Source organism: Pollachius pollachius (genome assembly GCF_949987615.1).
Source record: "Pollachius pollachius genome assembly, chromosome: 13".
Classification (NCBI taxonomy): Eukaryota; Metazoa; Chordata; class Actinopteri; order Gadiformes; family Gadidae; genus Pollachius; species Pollachius pollachius.
Window position 1 is genome coordinate 20090596 of NC_136946.1, and position 16272 is coordinate 20106867.

General features: G+C 45.1%; 1 protein-coding gene across 1 annotated transcript in view; it reads left to right on the plus strand.

Annotated features, from left to right (window-relative positions):
• gabbr2 (gamma-aminobutyric acid (GABA) B receptor, 2) overlaps positions 1-16272 on the plus strand; it is a gene marked incomplete at both ends in the record, with an annotated part of 186262 nt that overhangs the window by 53850 nt on the left and 116140 nt on the right. The window contains one exon of the mRNA XM_079749144.1: positions 6318-6455. Coding sequence (XP_079605270.1) covers positions 6318-6455 — 138 coding nt within the window. The remainder of the gene's footprint in view (positions 1-6317; positions 6456-16272) is intronic.

Here is a 16272-nt window from a genome sequence, read left to right on the forward strand (position 1 = left end):
GAGGGTGTTAGCTAAAGCCTAGACTTTTATAGCGCCCCCTTCCCTTCTCTCGCCTTTTCTTTCGTTTTGGATTTACCTCATGGCCCTCTTGCTGACTCCGTCAATCAATCAATCAATCAATCAATCAATCAATCAATCAATCAATCAATAAATCAATCAATATAAGCCTCCAAATTAGATTTCCATATGAATCCTGGGGTTGAATGTATGCTACAGTCTAGGCTCATGTACATTTCACCAACATCTAGGGTTGTGGTAAGCTGGTTAAAGCGAGACCAGCAGGAAATGAGAGATCAATAATTTAGCTGTGGGACTTACATGTTACATGTGACTTGTTACATCCACTTTACAGCCAAACTGCCTAGGGTTTACAATAGAAAGACCACTAAGAGCAGACCATCATCTAGGGAGTAAAACATGATGAAAAAGAGATACAATAAATACATGTTGTTGAAGTTACTTTAATAATAAAGTTGTAAATAGGGAGAAGAGTGATTCTGATGATCCAAACATGACTTATTTTAAGTACCGTACTCCTAAAATATTCATTATTACTGGGTCCTTTTTCTACCGACCATTCAGTATACCTTGTGTGTTGAACGAACAGTGTTGGACACAACCGACAGAGAAAGGGATAAAAGCAATGCTGTGCAGCACACAAGTGACCAGATACAGCATTTGGAGAATTGCATATAACATTTTAAAAATAACTATTCATCTTTTCACACACAGGGCTGGCACTGTGGCGTGGTCTTTTGTTATTTCCTTGCTCGTACCTCCTGTCAGCCAAATCCCTGTACAGGTTGGGGAATCACTGCTGCAGAGGAAGCCTGCCTCACTACATGCATCACTCAATGGTTGCTCCCCTCTATACTTCATGGCCTGTGAAACATAGGGTATTCCTAGGTCCATCCACACCACCTAAACGTCAAGCCTAATATGTTTTTACTACCCTTCTTTATAACACTCTGTCAATCCCCTCCGCTTCTCTGCAGTATACCCCAATGCCATGCATCTCTCGCTCTCCTCTCACTCATGCTGTCACTCAGCCCCCCACCCTCCACCTATTTGGTTCAGCGCCCCTCCACACACTGATGATTCCTATGATTCTCTATATGTGATGTTTAAATTAAATCCTCCTGCCATCTGGGCAACAATTATTATTTAACAATTATTATTATTTAACAATTATTATTTATATTATTATTTTAGATTAGTTTGTCCCTTTTTGGTATTTATATATATTTATATTAGACTATTAACAATATAATAAAATGACGTAGGTCTCCCATAATCATTCAGGTAATCAATTTGTCCGTGCCTGTTAAAGCCATTTCATAATATTTGTGTTTTGGGGTTTCCACACTGGGTAGCGCAAATGGCATATGGATCCCACAATAGCTTATTAGAGCTCATCAGCACAGGTGGAGGTGATTGTGAGGCTGGATGAGCAAACAGTTTTTGACCATGATACCGTAATGCACCTGTTCTTTGTCTTTGGATCTTTTCAATAAATGGTGAATCGCAATGATCGCAAGCAGAGAAACGTGAGAGGTATAGAGTACTAAAGTGAAAACGTCACGTTGTCCTGGCAACCGGATTTTCAGTTCTAAACAACCGAATGAGAGATGGCTTTTTCCATTGCTTCCATGTGTTATTTCTTTCAAAATGAAAATAAATCAATTTCAAGAGGTGAAAATCATTCACTACCAATCGAAACATGTTGAGGCGTTCATGTATTTCCCTGGGGTATTAAAAGGAAAAGTTTGCGCTAGCATGAAAGATAAAGTTTATAATGTAACGGTAAATTGGCCCAATCTCAATATTACTTACATCATTGGTAAAGCAAACTCGCAAAAAAAATCGTTCCTTTTCTATAAAACGTTCGTGTGGCATAGGATTTCCCCTTAATTTGGTTTGTTCAGAACCGAAATTCGGTTGCTATGGAAATGTGACGTCACACTTTAGTACTCTATTGAGCGCACGCGTCGAACAGCTGAACCAGTCTACAAATCCCTCGGCGACTTTAAGTGATAAAAAGTCACCACAGTGCCTAAAAACCATCAACGTCAACATCTGTTTCACTAGGACTCCTTTCAACTGCCCAACCCTCCTTCTCCTGCAAAAAAATAAATAAAAACTAATAATAAATAAAACGCTTGAGGCAGCATTTTGAAAAGAGAAAACGTAAAATTATTAGTACATGGTATAAAGATAATTAGCCCCTCTACTTCTGGGCCCCTTGAATCGGGGGACCCGTCCACAGTCCGCTTGGCCGTTGACCACTGGTGGATTGCGGAAGTATGCGCTGCTCCTGTCGGCCTGGTCATAAGCCCCTGCAATGTCGTCGCCGCCCGCTGAATAGCTATTGATTAATGTCTGAGTGATTGTCCCACCTAATGAGTGACTAAACATAGCGATAGCTATGCCGACGCTGCCGATTTTTCCCCCCCGCCCGCGCATCCCAGTCAACGCGGGGAACAGTCACTCCGTTGGCATGACAACACAACGGTGAACGGCTTTGCGAGCGAGAGAGCGAGGACGGAGCAGATTGTGTGGCGGTTTGCCCGGCGAAACTGGGAGAGGATGAAACGGGAGAGAGGGGAGAGGAGGGGAGGGGTGATGGTTTGGAGGGAGTTTAATTGAAGCAACAAAAAAAAAAGATTGTGTCGTTAGCGATACTGAATCTCTCGTCTTTTCCATCCCTTTCTTTTCCCGCTCCATCACTGTGTTTGGAATAAACCATGGCCTGGCCCCAGGTGGGTGTATCTTGGTTTCATGCGTCATAAGAGGAAGCTGGATAAGGGAATTCCTGCCAGGATCATTCATTTTTTCCCTGTTCTTTCTTCTATTTTTAGCGGGACTTTAACAAGAGAAGGGTAATGATGTGACGGTGAGAGTCCACACTGCCATGCTCATCAGTCATCCGGCATCTGCCGGGGTTTTAAGCTTACAAACTCCTCATGCTCTTTAAAGATGCGTTGAAAATAAATACATGATGGAGAACTTTTTGCACAGCATGCATGTGTCCTATGTGAGCCTTAATGCGTTCAGCAGGATTTTTTAGTTATTCATGATAGCTGTATGTTTGCGCGTGGGTTCCTGACATTATATAACAGGGAGGGGGACACAATTAATCTGCTCATTATCTTAAAGTTTCCATTACTTCAATTAGGGGGAGTTCATTTTATTGACAAGCTTTGGATGCGAATGCACAAATACACAGATTTGTTTGTTTGTTGTTCAAGACAGTGTAAATGAGCTCACAAGGGGAGGCAGTAAGAAATATGGAATAGTAACACTCTAAAACTGTAAAGTTCCTAAAGACATCATCAGCACATCGACGTAGCAGCAGACAGATTTGGTGCCATCGCACGTTTACCCCATCACGTGAGGGTGTAAACTTACAAGGTGTAAACACTCCTTAATACTATAGTGTGTCTGCGAGCCGCAAAACATGGAGACAGGAAAAGGTATTTTTGAATGGAAAATATTGGGTCAACTATGCGTGCAATCCTATTAGCTTATTTTACAAATGTAAAACCATGTCTTATTCTCCTCTACCCAAAGCCGGACATGAGGGACACTGGTATCCATTGTGTTCCATGCTATGGTGGATTGTATGGGAGACTGAGAACCTGTCACATCATGCTAATGAACTCCATCTGTGTAGTTACCTGTATAGTTAGCTTCCTTAATATTTGGATGCCTTCGGTTGGAAGGCGGCACCTTTCTCTTGCATGGAGTGAGAAGTGTGTGTGGATGACGGCTTGTCTGATTGGAAGTTGGGGCTGGGTGAGGGTGGTAGAGTGCACAGGTTAAACCAGCCATCACCAGACACACAAAGGGAGATCTCCTGCATGGCAGTATGGAGCACCCGGCCATATATCGTGATCAGCAAACGTTACAGTAAACCAGCTTCAACCCCAGCGCCATCACCATCACCATAACCATCACCCCTTTGTCTTCAGGAGCTCAATAGAAGCCCGCGAGTTGGAGTGTGCTTACATTGCTACGTATGGCTTTATTTAAAAGACTTAGAAGTGTTTCTTCTTTTTGAACTTTTCATTGTCTGAATCGCTAATTTTACAAAAAAAACATAATAGTTCAGCACTGGCCTTATCCCTTTGGTAATGTCGAAGCTCTTGATGAGTGACAGAGGTCTTTCTTATAATAGTATATTATTTATTTGCTGTGTTAGTGTGGGGGTCTTTTCTTTCTTCTAGTGGTGAGAAGCTCAGTGACATTTCAACACTGGCCTTCCCCCAGAACAACAGGCTTGGCCCCACAGCCAGGGGTCAATCCAGACCCACAATGAAACACGCTCCAATGATAAATGATTTGTTAGCATGAGGCCAGTTGAGTCCACTCCCTCTCCATTTTGCGTCCACAAAACCGGGAATTGACTCAAACTCAACAAACTTCTTATTTTTATGAGTGGACTGGTGAAAGGGATATGGCGCCTCCTTCTCCTGGTTGGGTTCTTGCGGTTGCTTGGTAACAACCGGACCCGAAGCTGTGGTCTGGTTATGGACGTGGGGGGGAAAATGAAGGGGGAACCAGACGATGTAAATGGGATCTGTTCTTTATTAGTCTGTGATTTATTCTGTGTTCTTCGGAGGGGAATCAGGACCCCCCACCCCTGCTGTGCCTAATCACATCTTTCCCCTCCTCGTTTCACATCAGGCGTGTGTTTCGCCCTCAGTCTATTTTTGACTCGAAGAATGCATTATTCCCTGCGGGTATGAAAATATGTGTGCGTGTGTGTGTTTGTGTTTGTGTGTGTGTGCGTGTGTGTTTGTTAGCAGGAAAGATATTGCCCACTGTAAACAGATGACAGCAAATGACAACCTGCCAGAAGTGTCCTCTAGCCCGTATGTCTGCCTGCAAACATCTTTGAGCAAGTCAAGTCTACCTGCATCTCAGAAATGCTGTGCATTGGATGAAAGCGTCTGGCTGTGTGAGCCAAACCAATGTAGGACAAAACAACAGCCAAACAAAACACCCAACGTGAAGAGAAGTGAGTGACGAACATAGAGCATGGAGCTTCACATGGCAGGTGCCAGCCCTGCAGCACTTCAACAGCTGCATGTAAAATAATTATATCATATATAATTATATAATATATAATTAAACGGGAGGAGAACAACACAGTCCGTCACGATGGAAAGCACTATCATTCCTTCTGTCTCTCTGTCCCTCTCTCTGTCCCCCCCTCTCTCTCTCTCTCTATCTCTCTCTCTCTCTCTCTCTCTCTCTCTCTCTCTTTCTCTCTCTCTGTCTCTCTCTCTCTCTGTCCCTCTCTCTCTCTTCTCTCCCTTCTCATCGCTGTCATTCAATAGAAAATCGTATTTGGTCGCCTGGCTCTGGCAAACAAGGTCAAAAGGCCCTCCGAACGAGATGGGCTGTTTGAACATGAACATGAACAAACACACACACACACACACACACACACACACACATACTGCACACACATACAATGAACATGTCTTGGGTTCCTCGTGTCTATCCCTTTCCACGGTGTCGGCCTCTCTCTCTCGCGCACCGTTTCATGAACTGTCTTTCTCGCGTTGCCATGGTGATGCGGGATGGCAGCATTGAGCAGCAAACTAGTCAGAGTAGGGGGGCCCTCACTCTGTGGTTGACTTCAGGCTATGTTGCTTCACACCCAACATCGCCATGGCTACATACAACAAAGCTACAATTGAGCCTGAAGGTGGTATAGGTTTGATACCTCACATGTGGACCCATCGTCGCATTGGCTCTGATGCTTCTGTGTGTGTATCTCGGATCAGCTCTGAATGCATCCATCACTCAGTCTGGTGACTTCGTGGGAAGACATTGCATTCTTTGTTTGCGTGCGGTAATTATGTGTATTATGTAATATTCCATCAGAAGGAAAAGAACAAAGCCTACAATGGTTTTCACCGTTGTGCTGTTTTCGTTAAGGAGCACCGACTGAGAGCCATATAATAGGTTCTCTGTGAGTGGTAGTGCTTACCTGAGCCCTGGACTGAATTCAGTCCCCTTCTCGCCATCGTTCATGAGAGACTTGTGTAACGTCTGGGTGATGAGATTTGTGCAATCGGGATGAGAATGCTTTCCCCATCGCGTTATCCTTCGTTCTTTATTTTACCCATACCTTCACCTCTGTCTATCCGCGTCTCATTGTAACCTCATCATCCTTCTCCTTCCTCTATCCCTGTCCCTGCCAATCCATCTGTCACACTGTGTTATATATACACTTACCGGATTCTCTCTCTCCCTGTCTCTCTCTGTCTCTCTCCGTCTCCCTCTTGGTCGGTTTCCCGCTGCAGTGTGACAATGCCAAGGGCTTGAGGGCCTTCTTCGACGCCATATGCTATGGCCCCAAACACCTGATGATCTTCGGAGGGGTCTGTCCGTCCGTCACATCCATCATCGCAGAATCCCTGGAGGGTTGGAACCTGGTGCAGGTAGGAGCCGTGTGTGTGTGTGTGTGTGTGTTTGTGTGTGTGTGTGTGTGTGTGTGTGTGTGTGTGTGTGTGTGTTTATGTGTGTGAGTGCGTGCTTGCGTGCGTGCGTGTGTGTGTTTGTGTGTGTGTCTGTGTGTTGATGTGTGCCTAATGTCTAAAACTAGTTTTCCCCTGTTCTACCACTGGCAGAACACAGCCCATTGGCTAAGTTAGAGGGGTTTTCTCGACCCTTTAGTTGTGTGGTGATGGCAGCTAGGCGGCAGGATTTCAGAGGTCATAGACTCGTAGATTAATCCTTTATTAACCTTGCCAGGGTGCCTCCCTAATTGGCTCTGCATTTATCCGACCAAACCTCTCCTGTACGAGTTACAATCTCATACAAAGTCAGATAGCCACAGTCACTTTTCTGACAGCGCCCTCAGAAATGACAGTGATAAAGAAAAAGAGAGGAGAAATAGTTTGTGTCATTGAGAATCCTCGACCCTGGTTCAATAATTGGGGCTTGGTTGAGCCATAGCAACAGAAATAAATATAATTTCAAAGATGTAAAAAAAATAAGGAATACGACTAAGGAGAAAAGAAAGTCCTCTGCGTCTTTGTTTCTTACGAGTGATTGATAGATCACACACTTCACATCGCCTGTCTGCTATCTTGTTGCCATTCACCGACCCTCCGAATCAAGGCATCGATCAGGATGGCATCCCTTCAGAACGTTGGAATCCCAACCGCCCAAAGTACCTCTACCAGAATACCAACGACTCTATCTACCCGGTGAACTCCTCACCGTCCTTTGAAGCACCACGTGCAATTTATTCAAACTTCATCAGTGTTGTCTTCCAGAGACAAGGGTGGGGTTGGAGGAAAGCCAACACTCTCTGAAGAACACTTTTCCATTTTGCTGCACGCACACAAAGGTTATCGCGAGAAAAGCAGACTTGTGGTCGGAGGAAGAAAAGATAGCATAATTCGAGGGGCCACGTTTCAGAGAAGATTGTAACATATTTAGGCTTTTTTCTCTTCCTCCTTTGACAGCGACAACGGTGAATCGTCTGCTTTTGATGTTTCGTTTTTGGAAAAATTCTGTTGTCAGGTCATGTATACGTGTGGTTGTTTGTGTGTCTATGTGAGTGTGTGTAGTGGGGGGGGGGGTTGTTTGGGGTTGTTGTTTGTACCTCTAGTAAAAGCCATGTGTGTCTGTGTGTGTGTTTGTGTGTGTTCATCATACCTGAGTGTGCCGGCTGTGTGGCTCCCGCCGCGGCTCTTCGTCTGCGTCGGCCGGCCGGGGAGGGCTTACCTGTGAAGAGCAGCAGCAGCAGCATTCTTCTGCTCTGCCGAACACTCTTGTCTTGGTGCTCAGTGTTCCCTGAGGCTCTGCAGCTTACCAACCGACCACTCATTAGCACCCACACACACACACACACACTCTCCACATCCCCCTCCCCCATTCTTGTCACACGTCTGTCTTACCCCATTTAGGTGGGTGACAGGATCGTCTAGCAGCGGTTGGGGTGTTTAAGCTCCCAGACCAGCAGAAAGGTCATGGTTACGTCACCCCGGTGTCTCCTGGGCCACCCAGAGCCCCCTACCTGCTCCTTCTTGAATCGCATCGAAAGCATTCAACGACCAGAGTCGAAAACAAAGTAATCACTCCTTAAGAGTCCCTTCAGAGAATGATCTGCACAGTGACTGATGGCCAATGACCAGGAACTCAACACAAACGTTCCTCTGTCCAAACAAGATGTCCATCCACTGTAAATATTAGGTGGTTGTTGGTACAAGCAACTAATTAGTGTCTAATTAAAGATCGTTGAAATGTAATTTGCCCACTAGTCGAGTGAACTATCAGGCAAACAGAGAGGTGATACACCGCCAGGTCTTCAGAGGTCTTCAATTCAAATGCTGTAGCTGATGTGGAAAAAGACTGCAATTAAAATGGACATGTGCATTATTGATATAACACAGACAAGAAAACAAGGTATGATAAAGTAGGCACATGACAACCTGGACCACGGTCCGAACCGACCCGATAGGAAAATAGGAAACGTGGATTTAGCTTCCTACAGTGCAGTTTATACACGATGCTTGTAGCTTGTTATTTGAGGACACAGGCAGTCTTTATGAAACTTGCTTTGGATCTTGGTTCCTCATTAGAATGAATATGTATGAGTCATCTCCTGCCTGATATGTGCACTGGAAGTGTGCCGACAACAGTGTGCTCCTACAACAATGAATCTGTCGTGAGTTCTTTGCTTTTTGGCCGTTTGTCTCAGAAATATGGTGATTAACCTGGCCAACTCCAAACTCCATGCAAGCACGCCAGGAATAGGATGCACCCAACTCTCTCCCACTCCTCACAGGAGGCTTGCTTTAATAGTCACTTCTTTATTTGCTCTGTTTGATGCTTACTGGTGTGACTTCAGGACTGTTTCAAAAAACTGTGCACGTCCACAAATATTGTGGATGAGTCTCTGACTTGTTTTGGAATAGCTTCCATGAAGAGTTAGTTCATTAAGAGTTAGGTTTCATTTGACTTTTTCTATTTTGAGGCCTAAGCCATTCAGCCTCCTGCTGGGGCCGAGGACTTTCATTGGCTCCCAGTTGAGTTTGTTTCTGTGTGTAGGTGCATGTGTCTGTGTGTGTGAGTGCATTTGTTTGTGCGCATGCGTTTCCTTCCCAGGCACAATGCCTTTCTGCTAGAGCTGCAGTGTCAGTGGGTACAACCTGGCCTACTGTCCCATCCTCTATTCTGCAGAGAGAAAGGGGAGAGGGAGAGAGAGAGAGAGAGAGAGAGAGAGAGAGAGAGAGAGAGAGAGAAAGAGACAGAGAGAGAAAGAGAGAGAAAGAGAGAGAGAGAGAGAGAGAGAGAGAGAGAGAGAGAGAGAGAGAGAGAGAGAGAATGTGCCCTGACATTAAAAAGGACCATCATCTATAACCAAAGTCCCCAGATCGAGTTTCCATAATGTGGCTGTAGTAGACAAACTAATGTTTGCATGGAACACAGTTCTCTATTGCTTTCTTGGAAGCCATCAGAAACCATGGCCAAGTCCCAATTGTGAGTGGAGCTGCCTTCTGCCCATGTCCATCCAGGCAGCTGCCTCGTTAAGTGAGCTGCCTCAGCTCACTTACAATTGGGGCGCAGCCACATATTTCTTCCAAGCTCCTTTGGGTTTTTGGAAAATGCATCCTCTCCCAGGACTGATGCAGTAGGCATCTGGGGCCTCCATTTTGTAGACAGAGAAAACACAGCAAAGAGGAGACAAAGGAGACAGAGGTGACGGGGGAACTCCCTTGCTCCTCATCCTTACCGTGTCACAGTGATCAAATGACATCACTTCCTCTAGTCTCACTCTGGGCAGACTGCTGCATGTCAGCATCTGCTGTCGATCCTGGGCTGTGCTCAAAATATAAATGACCATTGAAAGCCTTCTAAGCAGAACGGAGTGTGTATGAGGCACGGGTTACAGCACCCTTGACAAATGTTTGACTGAATACACACACCAGAGATGTACAGTATACTTTCAAAAGAGTGTATGCGTAAGCAAGTCATGTTCAAGAGCTTCAAGGTAAAACAACAAGCATCCTGCTACCCACAACGTAAAAGTGCCGAGACAAGCCAAAGGTAAAAACGTCCTACTTCCTAAAGTATCTTTACCGCTGCAGCAATGGGCTGGACTAAAAACTCTACCGAAGGACAAAGTCCCTGCATCCTGCATTCATGTGCCCCAGATCTTCATGGACCGAATCCCTGCACGGACGTATGTCTGGGTCGACGTTCGGGCGCCCAATGTCGTGACGTCCCTCTCGTCCCCCACCGCGATGACATTGGGGCCCCTGCAATTTGTCCTCTATGCCGGGGGCCAGTTCTGGCCAGCTTTGATTCCTCCCTCATTGCTTTTCACAATACACAGTGTAATGTCTTATTGACAAGCACAAGGAAAAGCAGTCTCTACACTCTTGTGTGTGTTTGTGTGTTTGTATGTGTGTGTGTGTGTGTGTGTGTGTGTCTGTGTGTGTGTGTGTGTGTGTGTGTGTGTGTGTGTGTGTGGGTGGGTGGGTGTGTGTGTGTGTGTGTGTGTGTGTGTGTGTGTGTGTGTGTGTGTGTGTGTGTGTGTGTGTGTGTGTGTGTGTGTGTGTGTGCATGTGTGTGGGTGAGGGACCGGAGTTAAGAGTGGATAGGGAGAATACTGGATCTTCAGACAAGTATGGGATTGGCTGCAGACAATACAAAGCGATATCTAAAATAACTTGAGCATGATGGGAGAAGGAGAGGGAGAGACAGCTGTACGGTGGAGGCTGCCAGCGTCTTCAAGGGCCCCTGATTGCCGGCCCCGTTTTGTTCCTATTCAGACAAATGAAATGAAACCCAGCCCCCCTCTTCTGCCATTTGGCTGCCTGGTTGATCAGTTCTATTCCTGGTTGATCCTAACTATGCCATATAATAAAAAACGAAACCCATACTTGGTTAACCTGTAATTCTGCGTATTGAATATGAATAGTCCACCTTTTTCTTCCTGCAGGCCTCCTAGCAGGTCCATTCCTGGTAATAGGGAGCACCAGAACATAGCCCCACCCCGCCCCTGCCTCCGTCCCTGGCTGCTTTCTACTTTCCAATTAGCTCTCTCGGCGGAGGCCCTGTTCATTTCCAGCCACGTCCAGGGTTTAATGAAAAATTATGCTTCCTGATCATTTCCCTTCTTGTAATTTGTAGGAAATGGAGGAAGGCAGGCAGGAGATATATTGTGTGGCATCGAACTTCCAACGGGGAAACATTTTTCTTTTCTTGGTAGAAGCGCCAAGAGGTGAAATTCACAATTGATTCCAGGCTAAAGAGATGCTAAATGTTGCTGCAGTCATGGCTGAAAAAAATAAATAATAAGGACAAAGTGTTCACCACTTGTCATATTCTATTGGCCCTTTTACTTTTCGGTGTACAAATGTCCCTTACTGGTGGACCCCAAACTTGTGCGAACCATTCCTGGCTAATTCATTCATCAGCTTGGGGGACATTGAATAATGAAGTCAATAGTCAGTAGGAGGAAGAAGAGAAAAGACAAAACCCTGTTAAGCCTTCTCTGAGCATTGTGGGTAAGTAATGGATGCAAGGCCTGATATTTACCTGAAGTATGAGGTTCATTTTTCTTCCGTAGTCACACTATTGATCATGGACACTTCATTAAGCTCTGCAATTTGGCAAGAAGAAAGAAGTATCATCTCTGGCCAACCCCCTTCTGTATCTCTCCCTCCCCCTTCCCCTCCCTCTCCCTCTCTCTCCCTCTCCCTCTCTCTCTCTCTCATCCTTGCTTTCTCTCTCCCACTCTCTCCCTCTCTCTCCCCCTACCCCTACCTCTTCCTCTCCCTCCCTCTCTCTCTCTCTCTCTCTCTCTCTCTCTCTTTTTCTCTACCTCTCTCTCTGTCTTTCTCTCTCTCCCTCTCTATCTCTCTCTCCCTTTTTCTCTCCCTCCTTCTTTCTCTCTCTCTCCCTCTCTCTACCTCCCTCCCCCCCTCTCTCTCACTCCCTCTCAATCGCCATCTCTCTCTCTCCCTCTCTCTCTCCCTACCCCTGCCTCTCTCTCTCTCTGCCCCTACCTCTCTCTCTCCCTCTCTCTCTCTCCCTATCTCTCCATCTCTCTCTCTCGCTCTCTCTCTCTGCCCCTACCTCTCCCTCTCTCTCCCTCTCTTTCTATGGGAGTTTGCTGGGAGTGGGAGGACTTAAACACTTCTTCACTCTTTGGGGGTCTACGTGCTTGCTATGTTCTCTCACGGTCCCTGAGTGCTATACTGAGCGTTTTGAATAAAACATGTGCGGCATCGCAGCATTCTGCTCAGCTTACATCAAATCTTCCCCGCCTTGTACAACTATCCATATTTCATGTGTTCCGAAGTTTAAGTTGAAACCCCTTTGAGCGGGGACACCGGCAGAATCACAACACATCACATCAGTCATAAACAAGGAGCAGGACTGGGTCTCTTGTCGTGGTGCCGGTGAGGGGAGGCTCTTGTTTTGCTGAGGTTGCGACCCGTTGGCATTAACAAAGGTCCATTTTGGTGAAGGGCTTTGTTACCGTTAATAAAAGGCCTTTTTGTCATTGTTGGTGGTCCAGTTTGAGATATTACAACATTCACTTTTTTGGAGCAATTGGGGTAATTTCCGAATCAAGCACCCATCCAGTGACCTGCATCTCAAGGAGCTTCCCACATCCTTATCACTTCAGCCGCGTCTGGGGTCAAGACACAGCCGAGGGGAAACCACTTAGGAGAACCAATCACTTTCCCAAAGTGTTTGGCTGGGACCTGGGAGGAAGACCAGGAAATGGCTCTGCTTCGGCCCATCAATATCGTCCCTTCATTATTAACTGTTATTATTATGATCTGTCAGGCTCAGGCAAGATATCCTGTTTCATGAAATACATATTTTACGATTGCATAACACATTTTGTTATATTAAAGGGATAGACATCCATCCACTTCCTGGATGGACTAGTCAGAGACAAACAAACAAGATCAACATTTGTAAAGGTTGTTTTCCTTTATGTTAATTTACGTTCATCCAACATCATATTTAAAACGATGCTCTTGTTCTTTAAACATTATACATGTTATACTTCATTAGACACTACACCGTATTACTGGCTTGTAATTGGTCATTGCTGTTGCTGTGTGTCTTTTTGTTTATTTAACAAAAACAACTATATAAACCAGTCTGTGAGAAATGGGTAACACACAGTGAACAGGGATCACAGTACCTATTTCCCGAGTGCAACAGGAAACACTGTCATTAGCAAATTAACTGTTTAAAGCAGTCCTGCTAATAGGATGCTAGCGCTGGTGTTGAGTCAACATGCTACCACCAAGGAGAATGCAGACACACTAGTCCCTTCACTGTGTCTCCATTTCTCCATGGAAGACTGCCAGATGATTTTACTATTTAGCGGAGGCTTTCATCCAAAGGGACAAACAGTGGTTTGTTTGTCTCATTATTGGGCAAGTAGGGTTTAAGGCATCTTGATCAAGTTCAAGTGCAAGAGTTGTATTGTCCACATACAGACACAAGAAATTAAGTGAAATGAAAAGTGGCAGTGCCTGCAGAGATTTTCAACATTCAAGATAAAAAAATGAGAGGACACAAATAATAAAAACATAAAATATAATAACAATTAAAAAAATGAGCCCTATTTAGAATATCAAGCCTATAACAGTTTTAAATTTAAATAAAAATGTGCAAGAAAACCATAAATAGATGTAGTCTGTACAGTAAGTAGTAATAAATAATTTGAGGTAGTCTATGCAAGGATGCCTGCACGTCGACAGGGGACATTGGGGTGGGAACCCAGCACCAAAACCCAGCACCTGGGTTCTGAAAACAAACACCCTGAGCCACTATACTATCCTGCCTCTCATCTCCCATCTCACTTACTTTATGCTTCCAGAAAACTCAGAAAGGAAGACAATAAGAATGTGTGTTGTGAATACGTGTTATGGATATTCCATGCACATTTCCCTGTAGATACCGTTGCTCTGGTATTCTGTAAAGGGAATTAGCAAGTCACATCCATACGTTCATGTTCAGACAATGATGCCAGCCATACAAGTAACAATAAATAATGAAGGTCCATTAATAGTCTTTAGAGTGGGTGTACTTTTTAATGAAATCTTTTGAGACTTCAAAATCAGGAACAGCCATAACAAACTTGTGAAGACCGTAGGATGTTTTTAATTTATATATTTGTTTATGCGGCCCCAAAATCTCTCTCTCTCCGTCTCTTTTGGAGTTTGTCAGCTTTGATATTGCTTATTTAGGTCATCGTGTCTCCTTTGAAGCGCTAGTAAGGGTAGACATATTTTAGTAATGTGGGTAGGGGAGAAAACTTTCAAAAGGGAATTTGGTTGGACGATCTATCTTTATTTGTCTCTGTCTGTCCATCTGTCCAGCTATTGAATAGATATGGAATGAATCTCACTGATTTGATTAATCAAAAGACTGCAAAAGTCTGCAAAAGACTCAAGACTCACTTAATCACAGTTAACCTAGACTCGGCATAGCCCCCCCGTCCCAGCCCTCCTACGCACTTATTGTATGTTGTACGTCCTGGCACTAAATGTACGCACTTATTGTATGTTGTACGTCCTGGAACTAAATGTACGCACTTATTGTATATCGTACTTAGTTATAGTACTTAGATTTGTAGCATCTTATCCTAGCTATCTTTGTTGTGTACAGGGAATGGGTTAATCTAGCGATAGATAGTGCTTGGCACTTGGTTCTATGAACATCCTTACTGTACCGAAAGCGTACAGTATATTGTTTCACCTTCTTCTGACAAATGTACTTATGGACATCGCTTTGGATAAAAGCGTCTGCTAAATGCCCTGAATGTAAATGTAAATATAATAAGAAGTTATTTTCTGGTTCGCCATTGTCATTGTCAGTTTCTTGCGGACAGGGACAGAAAGGAACAGACAGAGAGGAAGGGAGAACACGAAGAGAGGCAAAGACAAACACACAAACAGCAGCAGACAAGGCAGTTGGGTCGATGGCAGACAACGTAACCGACGTGCACAAGATAAACAGAACAGGAGATATAGAGAACACTCGTTTCTCTTCCGGCTTGGGAGAGATCATTCCGAGAAGCCAGAGGTTGCTAGCATCTCTTTGCTCCAGACAAGTGAATAAGTCTCTTACTCTTAGGTCACGCTCGGAGGACGGCTCTCGCTCCTGACAGTATGATATACACGATATGTTTCTTCTTCAACTGCTAATGGAAACACAGCTTGTGCCTCTGGCGGGTGGAATTGAAGTTGCTAAGCCCTGCTGCCTGTGGCTGGAAGAGACAACAGAACAGTGGGATTCCTCAATCTAAAGATCTGAAATGCTTCAAGCATGGCAAGTGAAATATACATGATCGCAGTCATAAATAAGTATGTCCATTGATCAATGGATATTTCTATGGCTGACTCCTTCTACTCTCAGACCACCGCATTACCACGTGAATTCCACCGGTTGTCCCCAGCAATCCGTAGGCCCTTTAATGCAGTGTTATTTTGAACACAACACGATCCTCTCTGCCTGAAAGAACCTCTGAATACTCCATATGAAGACCCGGGCAGGCCATATGCATACAGCAGGCATCAGTGCATTGGATATCAAAGAGGCGGGCTGCTCTGAGCGGATCCATTACGAGCCATTAGCGGCCAGAACGCTCCTCGGACAGAGTGGAGCTCCCGAGGATCAATAGAAGACAGTTTAACTGTCTGACACGGCTCACTAATATCTGAAACATAAACTCTGCCACACGGAATGAGAGAGAGTCATAGTAGGAGAGAGAGAGAGAGAGAGAGAGAGAGAGAGAGAATGAAGAGATGAAGAATGCGTGGGCTGGAGTCAAACGCAATGGAAAGGCAAACCCGGCAGCCAATACCCCCCCCCACCTTCTCCCCCCCCCTGACTCTTGGCCTTGAAAACCCCCAACCCTACCCGATGGACATACACACACACAGCAGTTATCCTGCAGTAGCTTCACATGAGCCATATGGTAGTATGCAGTCACAAACACACAAACAGACAAACGGACACGCACACAGGCACATACATGTGCACATAAACCCAATTAAAGATGCAAACCACACACGCACACGCACACGCACACACACACACACACACACATACACACACACACACGGGCAGCAGTGACTCAGGAGACAGAGCAGGTTGACTGGCAACTGGAGGTTGTTAGTTCAATCCCCGGTTCCTAGAGGACGGTTGAGGTGTCCCTGAGCAAGACACCTTATCCCAACTGCTTCTGACAAGCTGGCTGTCGCC